Below are 20,119 nucleotides of genomic sequence, written 5' to 3'. Positions count from 1 at the left end.
TCGTTGCTTATTCCGACGATTTTTCCGAGAAATAAACCCACCATCTGAATTGTCTTGACGAATCCGACCTACCACCGAAATCGCTGCCGCAAACAACCTCTCACGAGCTACTTACTTCCATCGCGCGTGAAAGCACGTGCAGCTTATGTTCTGGTTGCTTCTTTGATCGTCAGCCTCGAAATTCTTCCCTGATTCTAGATCTGGAGTCAGTTTTCAGTTTTCATTCACGGAATTGTGTGATATAGTACAAAACGTATTGTTCTTTTTTTTAACCGTTCACCATGCCTGGCACTTCTCCATCACACAGTTCTGAATTTGTCAAAAGTACCACCTCTGATGCTAACAAAAGTATATTTACCAACTACATCACATGTCCCATTTCAGTTGAAAAATTGAACGGGTCAAAATACGAAAGTTGGTCTGGTGACATAAAACTATGGGTTGAAGGTCAAAAATATGAAGACCGTCTCACTAAATCGATTGACAAGGTACCTACAAGTGAGAAATCAATGTAAAAGAAGATTGATGCTCAGTTGTGCAGTGTTAGTTAGTCAACACTTTATCCAGACATCAAACCGATCTTTCGTCCTCATGTCACATGTGAGTCGATTTGGAGTCAGGCTAAGAAAATTTATACCAATGACATACAACTTCTTTATGGAGTATGTCGCCGAATGATGAACATCATTCATTCAAAGACGATAGAAGGCTCTATCAATACCAATATTGGTAATTTTCACACTACGCTTAATGAATTTAATGAGCTTCTCCCTTTCGCCGCCAGTAATCCTGCTGAACAGGTGAAGGAGCTTAAGCAACGCATCACATTCTTCTTGCTACTAGCTCTTTATGGCTTACCTCCCGAGTATTCTTCCATCCAGGATCAAATTTTGGTGTTTGTTGATGTTTCGGATATGGATATTGCCACATTTATCCTTCTTCAAGTGCCATCAAAGTATTCCACTGAGTCATCTGCAATTCCTGCCCCAAGTGATACAGCTGCCCTTGGATCTCTTGGTAATAATCAGAACCTCTCTCGCAGAGGTTCATCCAAGTCTCGTCCCAAGTGTGACCATTGCAATCGATTCAGACACAAAATTAGTCGTTGTTGGAAGTTGCATGGTAAGCCTCAAGTGAATACAGCCCAGGTAGATCCTCCTTCTGACAATGTTTAACCAACATCTAAAACTCAGGGGTCTCAGTTCAGCTACGAAGATTTTGTCTGATGGTGTCAGAGTAATCCAAATCCTGGTTCTACTGCTTCGGTTGCACACACTGGTAATTTCAGACAAAAGACCTTGGTAAACTTTGTTATATTTTGGGGATTGAGGTAGCCCAATCAAAGGATAGTCTGGTAATATCACAACGAAAATATGCTATGGATATTCTTGAAGAAACAAGTCTTTTGAACGCCAAGCTAGTTGATACTCTTATGCATCCTAATGTCAAACTTCTACCCAATCATGGGGAGCCGTTATTTGATTCAGGGAGGTATAGGAGATTGGTTGGGAAATTGAATTACCTTACAGTCACTCATCCGGACATTTCGTTTGCAGTTAGTGTGGTAAGCCAACTCTTAAATTCTCCTTGCCAAGAACACATGGATGTTGTTATCTGGATTCTAAAATACATCAAAGGGGATCCAGAAAAAGGTCTCATTTATGAAGATAGAGGACATACTCGGATAGTTGACTAGTCAGATGCTGATTGGGCAGGCTCACCTATTGATAGACGATCCACTTCTAGGTATTGTGTACTTGTTGGAGGAAACCTGATATCCTAGAAGAGTAAGAAACAAACATGTGAACTCATTTGGTTGAAGCAGTTACTCAGGGAACTTCAATTCGAAGAACCTCTACCAATGACACTTATATGTGACAATCAAGCCGCGTTGCATATTGCCTCAAATCCAGTCTTTCATGAGACGACCAAACATATTAAGATAGACTGCCACTTTGTCAAAGAGAATATTAAATCAGGCGATATTGTCACAAGCTTTGTCAATTCAAATGACTAGTTGGCAGATGTTTTTACAAAATCTCTGCGAGGTCCTAGAACAAGTTATATATGTGGCAAGCTTGAAAGAGACTCAATTTTAAGAATGGAACCTAAATAAGCTTTGAAAAATGAAAGAAAATATATAACCGGAGAGGTTGAAACAACTTTTAAAATAATTAGGCGACCACTCATCAACAAGTTAATTTCAACATTTTCAAGAAGAGAATCTTTCTCGGATTCGATCAACCACAAATTTCTAAAAGGATAATTTTTTAGGATTATCACCAATTGACAAACCCAAATATTTAAAAGATAATACCTCCACTTAGCGGTTCATCGGAGACAACTCATGTAACCAAGATGCTTCAACGAGAACCTCACTATATTTCTATTTTTCACTACCATTCACTTTTTTTTTTTTGTTGCCTCTGCCTTTAAAGTAGATTCTCCCCTTCAAACCTAGTTTTTTTTTTTCAACAACAAAAAAACATTTGAATAAACAGAAACCAAACCCTTCCACTTGTTTAAGTTATCACGGAATCTTTTACCACAACCTACCAACCTTATATTCTGTTTGAATAAGCCTAGCAACCACATATTTGTGTCATAAGACATAAGAACATCATAGTTCCATGTTTATGCCGCGATCCCCTAACAATATTCTCATGTATTTTTTATACTCGGTTAATATATACCAAGTGTTTTTTTTAAGAATATATACCAAGTTTTTTAATTGATCAAGTTCTTGTATATTTTTTTAACGGTGATCAAGTTTCTTATATTACCTCAAAACAAAATATTCTTGTATAAATCGCTCTATATATATGTCCTTCCAAGCCCTCAACGTATAAAATAACCTGAAATAATTAAATGGATGTCGTCCGAGTTCTCTCCACTGATACAATCAAGGCACCAAAATCAAGTGATCATACAATCCATTTAACTCCATGGGATCTCCGTTTTCTACTTGCTTCAACCAACAAAAAGGGCCTTCTTTATCACCATCCGGTGGTAGCAACCCAAATCCAACGGCTGAGACACTCTCTATCCTCTGCCCTTTCCTTTTTCCAACCTCTTGTCGGCCGTCTTGAAATAACGGAACACAAAGACAATATTGTCTCGTGTTCTGTTATATGCAACAATGCAGGTGTACTCTTTATCCACGCTGCAGCAGAGAATACTTGTGTTGATGACATCTTGGGACCGGTCTACGTTCCTCTAATTGTCGATTCATTTTTTGCCTTTATCGGAGATAAAAACTATGAAGGCACGTCAAAACCATTGTTGGCTGTTCAAGTAACGGAGCTAGTTGACGGTATTTTCATTGGTTGCTCCTTCAACCATGTTGTCGTTGACGGAAAGTCCGTGTGGCATTTCATTAATTCATGGGCTAAAATATCACGTGGTTGTTGTGGTGATCAAATATCCAAACCCCCAACACTAGAGCGTTGGTTTCCAAATGGTATTCAACTTCCCATACGATTTCCTTTCACTATGGAACAACAAAATAGCCATTGTGATGGGTTGAGTTTTTCAGCGTCTAATGAGGAAAAACTTTGTTTATCAAATAGGTTATTTCATTTCACAAAGGAGAAAATCATTCAACTGAAATCGAAAATCAATGAAGAGGTTAGTACAATCAAAATATCATCTCTACAAGCGCTATTAACTCACCTTTGGTGCTTTGTCACCCGTTGCAAACAATTTGACCCACAAGAAGAAGTATATAATCTAGTCGTGATAGGAGTTGGACCAAGGTTTGTTCCACCGTTACCAGAAGATTATTTTGGAAACTCGATTATAAGTTGTATGGTCAAAATGAAAGTTGGTGAGTTGTTGGACGAAGGTGGATTATATAAAGGTGCTTGTGAGATGAACAAGTTAATTGCTTCACACACGGATGAGAAGTTGAAGAATCACTATGAGTCTTGGCTAAGAAATCCAAGCTTTGTTAGGGTTGCTAGCATGTCCAATAATAATTTCTTATCCATTAGTAGTTCTCCATGGTTTGATGTTTATGGTAATGATTTCGGATGGGGAAAACCTATAGCAGTTCGCAGTGGATATAAAATAAATGGAATTGTAAATGTATTTGCTGGAATAGAAGAAGGTAGTATTGACCTTCAAGTATGTCTTCCTTACGAGGTTTTGGAGGCAATGGGAAGTGACCCACATTTCATGGATGTCGTGACCAACTAATGCAGCTTCAAGGTTTGTAAAATCGATTTGTTAGCATATTTGTCCAGATGCTTAATTTGTATTTTGGATATAACTATGAAGAACTTTTTGATGTTCAAGTCTCTTTTCAGTATATTTTGATAAAATGCAATTGGTGGTTTCTTTTGTTGTGCACGAAGTTTTTTTTTTTTTGAAGAATTGTTGTGCACGAAGTTGTATTAGTATTTAGTACTATTTTTTTTGAGCCGGTCGTTTTGGTTTTATTGGACGCAGATTAGCACTATTCTTTTATCGATTCTCCTTCTTTTTGGTTTGTATTTAATTTGATGAACCAAATTTAATCAAAAAATTTAACTAACCAAAAGCCCCAAAAAAATATTTATGGTCAAGAGTTACTAAGTTTTGGATTTTTCTTTACGGTTTTTACGTTCAGATTAACTGTATTTTTTCTTTTACGCTATATTTTTAATTTTTGGCAACCAACTCTATTATTATTTAACTTAAATATATTTTATCAAAAAATATAAAATACATAGAACAAATATTTTGTCAAAAAAAATTTGGTTTAATGATCGTATTTATTATTTTTTAAATTAATATATAGAAAAAAATTATTTATTTAAATTGTTGCAAATTCGATGAGAAAACACACCAATAACAACTTGATGTGTGGAGCAAGGGATAATTAAGCAACCAAAATCAAAGTGTAAGAAACAATTATAAACACAAGCCAAAAGTAGAAAACAGCGAGAGAGAGAAAAGAAGAAAGAACACAAAAGAATTTGTTGACCCAGTTCGGTCCAAATTGACCTAGTCTGGGGGAGAGAGCAGCCCTCTGTTCCACTATATGATGAGTAACGTTACAAAAGAGATATCAATGGGTTACAAGAATAAGTCTCCCGCCTAATTCTACCCAAATCCCAGCCTCTTCCCGTAACCAAGAGACTCAATCCTAATAGTGTTTCCCAAGGTGAATCAACCTTCAAACCCTAGTTTGTTGCCAAGAGACAAACTCTATACAAACCCTAGTTTGATTTCTAAACCCTTGTTTCAGCCCCCTCTATCAACAGGTTTACACTGATACAATGCCTATATTTATAGTAAAAGTAACTCCCATAAAATTGTACCAAATCTGGCCCAAAAAATACGTTTCTAAAAATAGCAGCACGCAAAATCGGGCGCCGATTTTTCCAGCACCAACAGCTTCCAACATGCGTCCAAAATCGGGCCCCGATTTTGCAAATCGGGCGCCGATTTTCCCGGTTCCAGCAATCATGAATTTTGGCCTCCAAACTCCAATTTTGAGTCACTTTCACAACATAAATTAAATAATATATCTACATTTAGTATTGATCTACACATACATTCAACTATGTCCATTTATTTGTATTTAGCTATGTCCATTTTAGTAATGATGCATTCAAAAGCAATTTTGATCAAAACTATCCAAACAACATTCATTCTGTTTCATCAATTCTACATTATTGCATCCAAACACAAAACAATTCTCTAAAAATCAATTTTGTCAGAATCAATTTTATCATAATCAATTCTACCATAATCAATTCTATCCAAAGCTAAACCAAATACACTCTCAAAAGATATTAAAGGCAAACAATTAACAATTAACTTATGCCATTTTCATTGTTAAATGTCAAAATGAAATATGGAACTAGAAACAACATATGGAACATCTTATTATGCCATTTTCATTGCAATGAGAACACCTTTGGAATCCACACCCGCCAACTAACCTCACAATTATCATCTTCTTCATAATCACCTTCATAGTAGATTTTACAATTTCCATAACATGTTTCACAAGGAACAAACTTTATATCACCACAAGCCTCACATCCACCATCACCTCTTTCAATGTCATCAATCCTTTCACAACAATCAAGCAATTTCTCAAGCTTCTTGTCATCATGAAGTTTTTGAATTTCCTCATCTCCGCCAATGTATTTCTTTTCAAAAAACATTTTTGATAATCCTCCTTTACCATAGTACCCTTCACCAAGTAACTCTTTAAGCTATTCCTTGAATCCTAAATGCATTTCTCAAGCTTCCTTGTTTGTCTTTAATATCTTTTGAGTAAAGTATAAGAAAAAAATATATAAATTTTTATGCTCGGGGGCCATTTTGCACATAAGTGCAAAACTTCAGGGGGGTATTTGTAAAACGTCATGTTGACTAACAGAAGTATTTGACGGAGGGGGTAAATTGATTAACTTTGTGCAATTTCAGGGGGGTAATTGATGAAACATACAATTTCAGGGGAGTAATTGCCTATTTACTCACTCCATTTCACATAGTTAAATGTAGAGCTGTCAAAAATGGGTCGGACTAATGAGCCGGCCCATCAGCCCATACTTGAGCCGGGTCAGGCCTAAAAAAACTAGCCCAAAAATGCACTCAGGTTTTTTTCCCCAAGCCCATTTGGCCCTGGGCCATCGGGCTTTGTTAAAAATACAGTATTTTTTTTAAAAAAATTATCAACTAATTTAAAATTTATTAATAAAAAATATTTAAATAAATAAACTTAATAAATATGAATGAATTTAGTTTAAAATTTTAAAATGTATAAATTATTATTATTTTTTAATTATTCAAAGTTAATGTAAAAATTATTTACAATTTTTATGTTCATCCAATCATATTATAATTAGAACATGTTAAAACATAATTATATAAACATAAAATAAATTTTTCTATTCAAGAAATCGATTTATATGAATTATTTGATTATTGGAAGACTCGGGATCACTTTGCATCGGAGTGAATACCCAAATTCGTCCCTGAATTTGCACGAATCAGACAAAAACATTCCCCAATTCATCGAAATGCACGCTTTGTCCCTGAATTTGTCATATCTCAATCAAATTAGTCCCTACATCCATTTGGGGTGTTAACGGCGATGACGTGGCTGTTAACCTCTCACATGGGTTGCCATGTCAGATGCCACGTAAGCAGGGATTAAATTGATCGATAGTGACAAAAATTTCGAAGGACGAAATTGATTGATTTCAGAAAATATTATGCAATAAAGTCCCTGTTAATTTTTACATACTATCAAATCGATCCCTAAATTATATTAAAAAACCTTCAAATAAGTCCTTGAATTATATAAACATATATCCGATTTGATCCTTGAAGCATATATTTGCAAAACAAAGTAAAAATGACATAACACACAACTTCATCCTTGAAAATAACATTAAATAAGTCATATGTCTTAAGTTTGAAATATTACATAGGCAAAAGCAACCCAACTATGGAGCATTAACAAGTTAAATATTACATAACCAAAAAGAAACCCAACTAGGGGGCATAATTTAAAAAGTCAAAATATTCCAAAAGCATAATCTAAACATGCATCAAGTATCACTTCTTTGGAAATTCGGGGGTTGGGATAAACACCATGAACATAGATTGAGTTGAATCGGATGGACCATAATTTGGATATGGAACTCTAATAACGCCAGGAACAGTTGGATGTGTTGGTGCAGGACCCCTCACTGATGTTTGCTTAGGCCTCTCATTTGAAATAATTGGTCGTCTAATGTCATACCTCCTTGCAGGAACACCCTGCAACAACATTTTCAATCATATCAGTTCCTAAATCATAAAACATGCAATCAAATAAGTCCCTAAATTATATCACTAACTGTCAAATCGATCCTTAAGATTTAACAGTCATACCTGTACATGCACTACTTCATTTGCAATAACATTGAGAGCATTTTGTCCCTGAATTGCAACATTTCCAACCACAACATTTCCAACATTGACATTTTCAGCAGTTTCTGCAACTTGTCCATCATTTTCAGCAACAAGATTTCCAGGATTAACATTTTCAGCAACAAAATTTTGCCAACATTAGTCATAATCACAAGCAAAACAACATAAAAATGTAAATCATAGTACAAAATAAACCCTTTTTATAAAATGCCTAAAAACTGAAGACGAAAATCACAAAAACGGACAGAAAAAAGGGAGAAAACGAACAAGACTTAATGGAAAACGAAACGACGTTACCTTAAGAAATATAACGCCCTACTTTTAATATTTATTATTTAATTGATTTATTGCATTTTAGTAGAATATTTTATGATTTATTATATATATTTTGATGGAATATATATATTAATAGTTGATATTATAAGTATTAATATCATTATTATGTGGGGGAGGAGTATTATTATTAGAAATAAATAATTATTAGGGAAGAGAGTAGTTTTTAGGGAGAAGAGCAATTAGAGAAAGGGTTAAGAGTCATTTATAGAGAAAGAAAATAATAACACGTACAATTGGAGAAAAGAGGAGGAGTCAGAGAGAACCCTAAGAACGAAGAACGCAGCCGTTGGAATTCAAAAAAATAATCTAAGGTAAGGGTGGGATTCATATTCTCTAATCTTAAGTATGTTCTTCTAAAATTGGGTTTGACAGAAGTTGTAGGTTGTGAGTTTTAGGGATTAGGGTTAATCTTATGTTGTTGTTCATAGTTTTGTTGTTTGAGAAATTAAGTCTTTAAATTATGAATTTAATTGTTGAAAGTGCATGAATTTCCCATGAATTGCTATGTTGAATTGATGTTCAGGTCTTAGGATGATCATAGGCAATGTTCCCTATCAAATTTGGGGTTTGGGTAATTGAAAATTGGGTTTTAAGAGTGATTCTTAAGCGAAAAACGCATTGTTAAACTGATTTTTGAACTGCTGAGAAGCCCAAAATCGGCCACCGAATTGTCAATATCGGCCACCATTTTCTGATCTAAATTTCCAGTTTTAGTTCTGGAAAAATCGGCCTCCGATTATCAAAATCGGCCATCGATTTTCTGTCAGGCCAATCTAGGAAATATTCACATTTTTCACCCGTTTCTGTTTTGAATTAGCTTTTGGTGTAAAAATGAAAGTTGTAGATAATTGAGTTAGCTTTCTAATGGCTTTGGAGTGACTAGAAAATTATTTGTAGATTTTGAGTTATGATGAAAATAGTCCAAGTGGGTCTTCAGAAAACTTTAAGAAAATTTAGCATAACTAATCCCAAGTTAGTCCAAAAACTTATGGTTGGTTTCCCAACTTCAACTTAAGTATTAGGGATTTAGTTGAGGTGTTATGAGTATTTGGCTTATGTCTTATTGATCAAACTTGAATTGCTTTTGAAGAATGTTTTGGACTTTGATATGAATGTAATTGATTAATGTATATGTTGTTTTTGTTGTTGATATGTTGGAATACATTATGTGAGTATTATATGATACATAATATTATGATGTTATGTCATTCAAGTTGTTGTACGAAAGTTATGTCGTTGCATTAGAGTTGTGTCGTTGCATAGTCAGAGATGGGGGCTTAATGCCCGACAGGTCCTTTATGACCTTAGAGATGGGGGCTTAATGCCCGACAGGTCCATTTATGACCTTAGAGATGGGGGCTCAATGCCCTGGTGGTACCACATGCATATTGAAGTTGTCTAAGATGTTGTTGTTTAAGATGAGGAGTTGTTGTTGCATTGTAAAGTCGTCATAACATGAAATAAATGATGATTGCTTAAGATGTTGTTGCTGCCCTTGATGATGTTGTTGTTGTTCTGACCTTAATGGATGATATTAGTTAATGTTATATAATGATGAATATATACATAATGTTGATGTTTAAGATGTTGTTGGTTGCTTTATCCTTATTAAATGATGTTAAGTTGATGATGTTGCATAGTCGAGTTGGTGTCGTCGATGTCTAAGTTGTTTTTGCTGTTGTTGTTAAATTGATTGCTATCAATGAGTTGTTAATGAAGAGTTATGTGAAGTAATAAGTTGCTAAAGGTTGTAGTTACGTTGTTAAATTCCATTGATGAATTGCATGCTTATTATTTTTGATTATGTATCTCACCCCTTCTGCTTGAAAATGTTACTCTTCGTATGGGTAACTTGCAGGTAACGACGAATAGTGCAGTTGTGAGTGATCTCCGTCGTGTCGTCTAGGATGCTCTGATACGTAACAGGGGGATTTGTTTGATGCATTGTTTTCCTTGTTACGTATTTCTTTTATTATTGTTGGACTAATTTCACGAAGACTATTTTAAGATGTTAAGTTGTGGCCTTTTAGTGCCAAAGATTTTATAAGATGATGTAAAACTATTCCGCTGCATATGATTATTGGATTTTTTTATAAAGGCTGGTTATTTTAATAAATAGTATTTTCTATTATTATAATTGTGAATAATGTTGTAAGACGAATGTGATGCTCCGTTTTCTGATGAGAAAACTCTGATATTCTTTATATTTATTTATATTGGGAAAACGGGGTGTTACAAGAAACGACGAAATATGTTGTCAAAACGGAATCTTTTGCAACGTTCCTCGCTGGAGATGATGATGATTTTGGAGAGGTGAAGATGATGAAGGTCTTAGCGGGAGGAGAAAGGTCAGGGACGTTTTTGATAATTTGATTGAAATGTGAGGATGGAAAGGTATGAGTAATAGAGGGGTAAATTTGGAAAAACATGAAAATTGAATTTAAAAAGTAAAAATGAAATTTTTAGCGTTTCCATCAAATTGGTCCTTGTACACATTGGCTTTCCCTGTTGACACGTGTACAAGACAACATGACATGCAGGATGACAGCTCAGCAACTCTGACGGAGCATTTGGACGGAAGGACTATTTTGATGGACATTTGTTAAATTCAGGGACAAAGCGTGCATTTTGATGAATTGGGGGACGTTTTTGTCCGATTCGTGAAAATTCAAGGACAAATTTGGGTATTTACTCCTCTGCTTCGGCTAGAAACTTCTGCACTGGTGTCGTCCCCTCAACAAGAGATCTTCAACCTGATATAGAATATTTTTTAAATTCAGTAAAATAAGTTTGAAGTATTGGATGACAGTGTAAAATTCAGTTTACACTGTCACTGAACTCATAAAATTTGGTTCTGACACTCACTAATATTTAAAGTCGGGTCGGGTCGGATCATTCACGTAACACAGATCTGCTTATCGGATCGGGTCGGGAACCCACCCTCACCTCTCAGAACAAAACATTCATTACGGCAGCCACCATAAAACCTCAGAAAACCCCACATAGCCATCGTGGGAGAGATGTCTGTGTCTCTGTCTTTGAGGTGCCGCCGTGTAAAACAAATCTCAACACTTCTCTACTACTCAGGTACCATGTTTTACACAACTTCAATACATTCACTATTAGTAGCTTCAAGCACCAATCTTTTTTCTACAATTCACTGTTTTTGACCCTTGAAAAGAGCACAACCGTGCTTCTCTACATGAAATATTAATTGGTTTTTCTTGTAATGGTGAATAACGTTGAAATCTTAGAGAATCAATAGAAGGGTATGATGATGAAGTAGAAAAAATAGTCATTTTGATCATTGTGTACCGAGTAGCCATCATAGTTCTTGAATGTATTGAAATTTTAGGATAGTCTTATACCGTGTTTTCACAACTTTGAGAAGAACGTTTCATTTAATTTAGTTTTATCAACTCAATTTAATATTTTATTTTTTGTAGGTGATTGTTATAAGCAGCAATGTGACAAAGGTTTAAACTCGGTGCCATTTTCACCTAAACCAATTGCTAATCATAGTTTAGTCAGAGGGTTTCACTTTCATCAACATAGGTAATTAATTGCTTTTTTCAACTTTCAACTTATTCATGTAATGGTGATTTTCAAAACAACTTATGACAATTTTCAAAAGCTTTTTTCAGCTTATTTTAATAAGTTCTGTAATATAGCTTATAAAAACTACTTATAGCATATACAAAAACAACTTGACTTTATACATAAGCGCTTATCTTGTGCTATAAGCTGCAAATAAGTTGGTTTTGTCTATAGTTTGTGTAAAAATTGTTTTTCTTTTAGGAAAAGGGGGGCTAGGCCCCAAGAAAACAGAACAAAAAGCTAAAAGCCGGTAAGAAAGAAAGGCAACAATGCTCATATCAGATGAAAAAATGGTTTATTTTTGGAAATTTATTCATATACACTATCAGTGTAAACTCTTAGGGCTTGTTTGGATTAGGCTTATTTTGAGCTTATGCAAATAAATAAGTTTGTATGTTAAGTTATAAGTTGTCATTAACAAAAATTGTATCTTTATAAACTGTTTTTCATAAACTACATTTACAAACTTATGGATAATTCATAAAAAGCTTGTTTATTTGCATAAGCTCAAAATAAGCCCAATCCAAATGGGCCCTTATTATGGTTGTTGTTGTTTTGGTTTTAGTTTTTGTAATATTTATCCATGCATGTTGGAATTAGTGCCCGTAATATGTTGACAAATTTGATTTTAGTCATTGGAATTTTTTTTAGATAAACTTAGTCTTTGGAAATTGGAAGTTGAAAGATTAATTCCAACATAGACAAATATTGTAGAAATTAAAATTTGGAGATCATCTTGGCCGTTAATCACTCTCTGATCTCACGGTCATGATTCATCCACCAACTTGTGTTCATGTATCCCTAGAAATCAAGGACACGATTGTACAAACCTATAGAACAAACCCTGTCCAAGTAACAGGGTTAAAACCAAAACAACAAGGACTAAAAGTTAAATTTCCTATGCTTGAGAGGGATCATAATTGACAATAATTTATATAGGGACTAAGCTGAAAAAAGTGTATATTATAGGCATTGAAATTTGAAAAGTTACTTAAGGCTGCTGAATTTGGAATCCTTGCTTTTCATGATTTTCTTGCTTTGTTAGGTTTCCTGACTTCTGATTGACAGCCATATTCAGGTTCTCAACATCAGTTGATCTATTAAATAAACATGCTCCTGAAGTTGATCTTTTGTCTTTCATAAAATCATCTCTCGATACACTTGAAGGTATTTGTCTTGCTAATCCATTTAAGTGTTGGTTATAATTTTGGATAAACTCGAAGGTATTTGTTTTTGTCTTTCATAGTGTTGTCAAATAGCAGCTATAGCATTGCAAAATTTGAACCAATGTCTATTGTTCTGTGATATGCGATTTAGTACTAAGTGTTGTAAAATATCGGTGCTATAGTGATGTAGTGTAGACGAATTTGAACAAACCACTATTTTCCTCATTCTGTGGTTGGCAACACTTTCAGTTGAATGAGATAATTATTTGCTATGTTAAACTTATCTGTTTTGAATTGTATGCAACATTTTTTGTGCTACAATTCACATGTACCCATTTCTAAGACACATTGGTTAAAACAATTGGGATTTAATTAATCGAACAATCCATATCTGTACTGTTCTTCCAATAAATAATTCCTTTTTCATTTGAAATTTCAGGCACCGATCATTACTGGTTAAACAGATATGTTAAAAACGAAGAATTTTTTGCAATTCATGGAATTCATGGAACTTTTTTGGTTCTTGCTGCAAACGATTTTGATTGCGGCATTATGTTTCAAAAGTTGAAGGCAATTCAGGAGAGGTATAGGAAGGTTATTATTTCCATTCCTCCTAAACTTGATGGAATTAGGGATGGACTTTTCATAATAATAATAATAAAAAATAATTGTTGCAGGTTCCCTCATATCACTATTATGGGCATTAAACTAATTAATTCTTCGGATCGCGAGAACCAAATCCAGTTTCTGATGACAGAAAATATCACATTCCCTATTTTGTTGTCTCAGCGGACATTTCCTCAGGTGTGGTAAAATCCATTGTTTAGCTTTTGAATAATAATTGTTTGATTTGATCCATGTATCCAATCTCACCTAGTAGGTGTTGTTGTTGTAGCTTTTGATATACATTATTATTTGTGCATGTAGAGACTAATATATCTACCGTGACAAATGTTCTATGTTTATCGGAAACATCTTGAGATGTTTGAACTTTGAGATGTATAAGATGAAATGATTCTGAATAGGCTTCAATGATTAGATCACTTGGCATAATGTCAGTTTATATAAACCAAGATTTACAAGGCTAATAAATTGTAGATACAATTTATAAGAGGAATAATTAGGCTAAATCAATTTCAGAAGGTGCATTGAATCTACTCTACCATACAATGAATCTTGGCTATTTAGAGTTGGTCTTTAACATGGCCTCTTTGATGAGTTGACAATGAGTTCGATCCTTGACATCCTCACTCTTCTAAATAAAAAGTTGAATTTCAACCTAAGATAGAATTAGCTTGTGTAATGTTCATGCACCAAGTCGAAAAGTTCCTTATATAAAGAGCGTGCTGCATGCTAGATTTAACAGCATTTGTGAATTGTTGGGTGGGGGCTTACTAAGGAGACCAAACTAATCTAACATTGACCATTTTAAAAAAAAAAATAAAATTGTGAACCTTTGTTTAAAATTGACATAACTTAAGTTTCTTCTTGGAGAGTTGGTTTCGTCCTTAACAGTTTTCTTGCACCAGCTGTCTTATTTCTTGGTTATCTGTTTACAAACATATATTTGGTTTTATTGCCTACATTTTACTTACAATAATTCTTTTGATATGTTTAGATAAAGGAAGGTGCATGCTACATATTATTTAGAAATTTTAAGAGCCCAAAGATTTACAATGAGAAGGACGTCAGTCCCGAAATTTTATGCCAAGGTAATGGCACATTCCAACACTGTACAGAATGTGTCACTTGTTTGTTTTTCATGTTTTATGTGTGGATTTACACTGTTTTTGACTTTGGCATCAAATTTAGATATTCAGGAATTACAGATGCAACCAAGTGATGATTCTGATTGGCTTAATGTTGTGAGGTCTACAACTTGGAGGCAGGATCTTATCACTAAGGATGAATATTTATGCTCTCCTCTACAGAATTTAGTTCTATATTACCCAGGTAACCAAGAGGTCAATTAATTTTTTTTTTTGTATTTCTTCCACCTCCCAATTAGAAATGCATACATGTGAATATAAAGTGTCTATCTCTTATCGATCAGTTGATGTGGGTTTAACCGAATTGAATGTAAACAAGGAACACCAGCTGAAATTCAATAGGATTTACATTATGCGTAAATTCTGATATATGTCGTTAATGATGGGTTCTCTACTATTTTTCAAATTGTGTGTACAGTATAAATTTCTTGTATCGTTTCCCTAAACTCTATTGTAACGGTCATACTGCTTTCCGCTATCTGCATTGACTACATAGATATATATAACTATATGTATGTGTAGACTGTTCTTCCTTTTGCTAACGGGGATATTCAAGTTAATAGTCTCTTAGACTTTAAGTATCATTTGGAATATCACGTCGAGAAATTAAATTGCAAGATTTCTAATAGATAATCTTCAGGATATTTAAGAATTGATAACTTCAGAATTGTTAAGAAATGGTAACTTATATTTCACGTTTCTGGTTCTGGTTCTTTTTTTAACTAATTTAATATTTCTACATCATTTGTCCAATTTTACAGGTTGTGTCTCTGCAGATGAAAGTGCGAACCGCCTCTTCATTTCTGATTGCAATCATCATAGAATTATTGTATGCGATGACAATGGGAAGATTATGGACTGTGTATGTACTAATTAACTATTCCAGATCCTTTATAAATCATTATTATTTCTCCATTTTGTCTATTGATAGCAAGACAGAGATGGCTTTCAACATCAATGTGCATGCTCCATTTATCTCCCCTGTAATATGCTTCATTTGTTTATCATGATAAAAGGCATTAACCTTTTTCTTTTAATTATTGGTATCTAGAGAATATAGTAAAACTAAGACTTTACATTTATACTCTCATGTATCTTCTTCAGATAGGCTTTTCCCCAGGATTCGAAGATGGTGACTTTGAATCTGCTAAATTAAGGCGTCCGGCTGGTTCTTATTACAATGCTACTGAGGATTGCTTATATTTTTTGGATTCAGAGGTATGCATTTGGATTTATACAACAATTATCATCAAATTTCTAGCCAACTTTGTACATTTGATGGGAATTTTATGTACATTATCAATTATTGATATACCTTACGATTATCCTCTTATGCCCTTCCCCGTCCCCTTCACATTCTGCTTCTAGCATCTGCCTCCCCTGTTCTTGATAGAGGTTAAACTCCCCATTCATGTAACCTAGCCTTATAGCCCATCCTTTTGTTTTATGTCATGATTTATACTTCTCACCCTGTGCCTCCACTATACATCCCTCACGTCTTCTCATCGATAAGCTGTGGGAGGTTCAATAATTCTATAAAATGAATGTCGTTTAGGTTTTTTAAGCACATATTAAGAAATGCATTGATTAAAAGAACGAGAATTGTTATTTTACCAAATTATCCTTATTAACTATTGGTTTGTTTTTCACTAAAGAAAAAGTTATACTTTGGAAGCAGTGAATGTAGTATTAATTGAAGGTTACAATTGGAAAGAAAAAGTTATTATTGCATTGGAAATTGAAAGTGACATTCATTTTGAAACAATTTTTTTTACTAAAGTGACACTCATTTTGAAACGGATGGAGTAGTACTTGCTGTTAACCAAGAGACCTAACACTCTACATATTAAATTTTAGGGGAATGACTTCGAACTAGTAGTTGTTACTAGATTTTACAATGGAGAGTGTGGGCCATAATGACTGCTACTTTTCTCTTCACTTGTTTGTCTATAGCAAAAAAAAAAATAATTGCTTATTTATTTGATTTGCGGTTCCTCATTCTTTTTGTGGATTTATTTAGCAAATTTATATACATTTGTCTCTTGATAGAGTTATCCCTTATCATTTATTTTCTTTTGTTGCTTTTTCGAAAGAACCATGCTATAAGGAGAGCGGACATGGAAGCACGTCTAGTACAAACTCTTCACCCGATAAGCACCGATAACAAGGGAGGTGGAATATTCAACTGGATCTTGAATAAGCTTGGTCTAGAAACCAGTGTGAGGAATATGGAAAAATCTGAAGTATTTGATCCGAAGTCGTTATATTTCCCATGGCATCTGTTGAAAACTGATGATGATGACACTATATATATTATAGATCGCAGGTGAGCGATTCAGTAATTTTGACATTTTTTGGTATATATACATTTACACCTCAACCCCCTACTTGGTATTGATCATGATGTTCAAGTACATGGTTCAAGTTTTGATCTTCTCTCCCATTGATACGTATCATCTGTACTTCCAGGTTTCAAACTTTATGGACCATGGATTCTGGTTCAGGAAAAGTTGACAAAATTTGTGAAGGTTTGATTTGTATTAGTTGAATGGTCACATTAAAAAATCATCTTTTATCTTGCTATAGCTAATAGATTGTTTAACATTTATTTATTATTTAAAAGCAGGTTCTCCTAAAATTCTTGAGATCTGCGGACAGCTAATCAGACAGAATTTATCCACCTTCGATAAGATTCCCTGTGACCAGTTTCAACAGAAAACTAATAATGTGTTTGCGCTGGATGACCTCCCACATTCTGATCGTTTATCTTCATTGACAAAGTTGCAGAATCACATGTTCATTTGTGATAAGAGTAATCATTTTCTCCTTGCTCCCTAAATGTTGTCGTGTATATGCAATTTCATAAATTGTTCACTCCTATTTTTTTGTCTCGCTAGTTCGACAAAGGATTCTGAAGGTCAATATTGAATCTGGGGTCTGTTTGGATTTCCAGCTATCTAATTTTGGGATACTTGGATTTCCTTATTGGTTGAATTCCCCTCTGGAGACATGTTATGCTGGGTAAGTTATTATTTCTCTGGAAACTTTATGGGTTCTTTTATGCCCAAACTCTTCATTTTTGTTTGTATACATTTACATTATTTGTTGAATATGTTTAACTTACTAACTTTTCAATCATATCACTGATTGTGCAGTGGAAACGGACTTTCAGATACAGGCATTGATCATCTTCAACAATTTGATTTGCTACCAGGTCAGTTTGGCATTCTAAAATTGGGTATTTCCGAATTTAAACATTCTGCATTTGCTGTTCTGAAATCTTTTAGATTTTGTGTTTAGTACTTGATCATCAACAACAGTATACTTCACTGCAAATTGTTACTTCTCAAGTATCATTTTTGATCTAGAACTTTTGTGCCATTTGTTGCAGGCAATATTGACATACAGCTGTGTGTGGATGTTCCTGCTGATATTGAGGTTGTAGAGCCATTACATGAATCCTGTATATGGCGCCAAGCAAGAGGTGCAGCAGCTGAAATCACTGGAATGGATGATCCACGATCCATAGATAAGGTCCTTTTTGCAAATGGAGACTTTCTTTAGTAAAGCAGTCTGGTTATGCATTTACACTCACTCCCCCTTCTTGGTTCAGGTTGGTGTTGCACAACAGTGGTACGATGAATTGGATGATCTTGCCTCTCCAAAAGCTGATCCTGAATCTGAAGTGACTGAAGATGACCTGGATAAAAATATAGCTATTGAAGATGATAAAATTCGCATTAACAGTTGTGTCGGAACTAGCCCAGGAACAAGTGAGGTATGCTTCTGATGGTCTCTGTTTTGTTCTCTATCAAAGCATTCCCTCTCCACTCGCCCGACAACTTTCGTAAAATTCCCATTGAACCATTTCTTTAAAGCCAAAAAATTTCTATTCGTCAGTTGAATCATTGTTCAATTCTCTGTTGTTCATCCAAAATTATCAGCTCACGTCTTAAAATGTATAATTTTGATTATCTTCTTCGGTGGTTGTTAGACATGTGATTGAAAAACACCATTAATGCACGATAACCTTTCGTGGGTGCTGTTTCATTGAATCATATCACAGCCTCCATGACCAAGTGGGGTCTAAGCCCTAGTTCATTAATGCAAGTTAATAAACTTTGGTGTTGCTCATCCTCAATGAGCTAAGCGAAAGAGTGTCAATACTAAATACTATATTTTTCATTTGATGCAGGTTATTATTTTCGCTGTACTGTATTGTAAACTTAAAAAAATTCCACACTCAAACGACGGCAACCAAGAGAAATACGCAGCAAGGATTCTTGACTTTCTGAGCTCAAAGATATCTGGTAAAAGAGAGAGAGATTCATGGAATGCATATCTATTGCAATATAAAGGTGATTTAAGAGATCTTATTTTCACGAAACTAGTACACATCAGAGTAAGAATAAATACTTCTGATCATCCTAAGGCTGAAAATGATAGGGATTTTATCTTAACAGACTCCACAATTAAGGTGAATGTGTTACTCAATTGACAGTAGATTTTAGGAGCACAGCTTCAAATTCTTTTTCTCATGTCCCATATTTTATTCTTTTGATTGTATAATCAATTGGTATCAGTCAACTTTTTGCTACACTGTTTCAAGAGTACTGGCTGAAAGATGTGTATCGATTATGAACGATACTTCATTCGTTTTAAAATTGATATTTTTTTTCTGGAATTTTAGTGTCAATTGTCTAAGAACTAGAATGTCTTGTGAAATGAGATGTAAAATGGTCTCTTTGTAATATATTGGAGACTTTGTTTTTGACAAGCTGTAATATTTGGATACAGTATTATTCATCCTATATTTACAAATAATAATCCGATATTCAATTATTGATTTTTTATATCTTGTTTATTTAGTTGACTTTGACTTTTTCCTCTAAGAGAAGTTAAAGTAAATTTTTCTTAACACCATGTAGATCATTAGTTTGTTTTATGCTACTCGTTTTCCTTAAGGTATTTATATTTACACACTGCTAGCTAGCTGTGACGGATTTGAGAAAAATGGAGGACACAATATAGATAAAGGAAAATGAGTTAATTTTACATAGTAGGTTTGCGTAGAGCAAATCGACATCCCTGTCTACTACTACAAGGCCTTATCTACTTGTTTCATTTTATTGTCAATTTGCATATATTCTTTCCCTTTGTCCACACCTGATCTGGGAAACTCATGTGTCACCAAGATTTGTGGTTTATAGATTGTAGTCATGCGCTATCGGTTTAGCGCAACTAAATGTGTTATCACTCGGTCTTCTTCTTCAATTGACAAGCCTTTCTGTTTACATTCTATCACATCAGCTGTTTCCATTTACCTTTGAAATT

General features: G+C 34.3%; 2 protein-coding genes across 8 annotated transcripts; both read left to right on the top strand.

The window, feature by feature from the left end:
* The first annotated feature begins 2,541 nt into the window (after positions 1-2,541).
* LOC146926959 (uncharacterized) lies at positions 2,542-4,350 on the top strand. The gene has a single exon (XM_085700394.1). The coding sequence runs from the start codon at positions 2,869-2,871 to the stop codon at positions 4,195-4,197; it is 1,329 nt and encodes a 442-aa protein (XP_085556520.1). The 5' UTR covers positions 2,542-2,868; the 3' UTR covers positions 4,198-4,350.
* Positions 4,351-11,264: 6,914 nt separating this feature from the next.
* On the top strand, positions 11,265-19,627 carry EMB1974 (NHL domain-containing protein). Of its 7 annotated transcripts, none has more exons than XM_085700384.1 (17): positions 11,265-11,340; positions 11,700-11,808; positions 12,929-13,017; positions 13,456-13,600; positions 13,694-13,820; positions 14,635-14,728; positions 14,829-14,969; positions 15,547-15,647; positions 15,890-16,003; positions 16,879-17,111; positions 17,255-17,313; positions 17,412-17,597; positions 17,683-17,806; positions 17,941-17,999; positions 18,177-18,319; positions 18,399-18,563; positions 18,981-19,627. In XM_085700384.1, the coding sequence occupies exons 1-17, from the start codon at positions 11,274-11,276 to the stop codon at positions 19,281-19,283; spliced, it is 2,259 nt and encodes a 752-aa protein (XP_085556510.1). In that variant the 5' UTR covers positions 11,265-11,273; the 3' UTR covers positions 19,284-19,627. The 7 variants fall into 7 exon arrangements, with proteins under 7 accessions (XP_085556510.1, XP_085556513.1, XP_085556511.1 ...); XM_085700387.1 differs by having other exon boundaries at positions 13,456-13,610; XM_085700385.1 differs by having other exon boundaries at positions 12,919-13,017.
* The last annotated feature ends 492 nt before the right edge of the window (positions 19,628-20,119 follow it).

Source organism: Medicago sativa, chromosome 4, assembly GCF_051527215.1.
Source record: "Medicago sativa cultivar Bolivia chromosome 4, Bolivia_mono, whole genome shotgun sequence".
Taxonomy (NCBI): Eukaryota; Viridiplantae; Streptophyta; class Magnoliopsida; order Fabales; family Fabaceae; genus Medicago; species Medicago sativa.
The sequence above is the reverse complement of the archived record's forward strand: the minus strand, read 5'-3'. Positions and strand labels throughout refer to the sequence as shown.

Coding starts and splice junctions, on each gene's coding strand:
- LOC146926959 (XM_085700394.1), top strand. CDS start 2,869: ATGGATGTCGTCCGAGTTCTCTCCACTGATACAATCAAGGCACCAAAA.
- EMB1974 (XM_085700383.1), top strand. CDS start 11,274: ATGTCTGTGTCTCTGTCTTTGAGGTGCCGCCGTGTAAAACAAATCTCA. Junction 14,729..14,828: donor TCCCGAAATTTTATGCCAAG/GTAATGGCACAT, acceptor CATCAAATTTAG/ATATTCAGGAATTACAGATG. Junction 17,598..17,682: donor CATGTTCATTTGTGATAAGA/GTAATCATTTTC, acceptor TTGTCTCGCTAG/TTCGACAAAGGATTCTGAAG.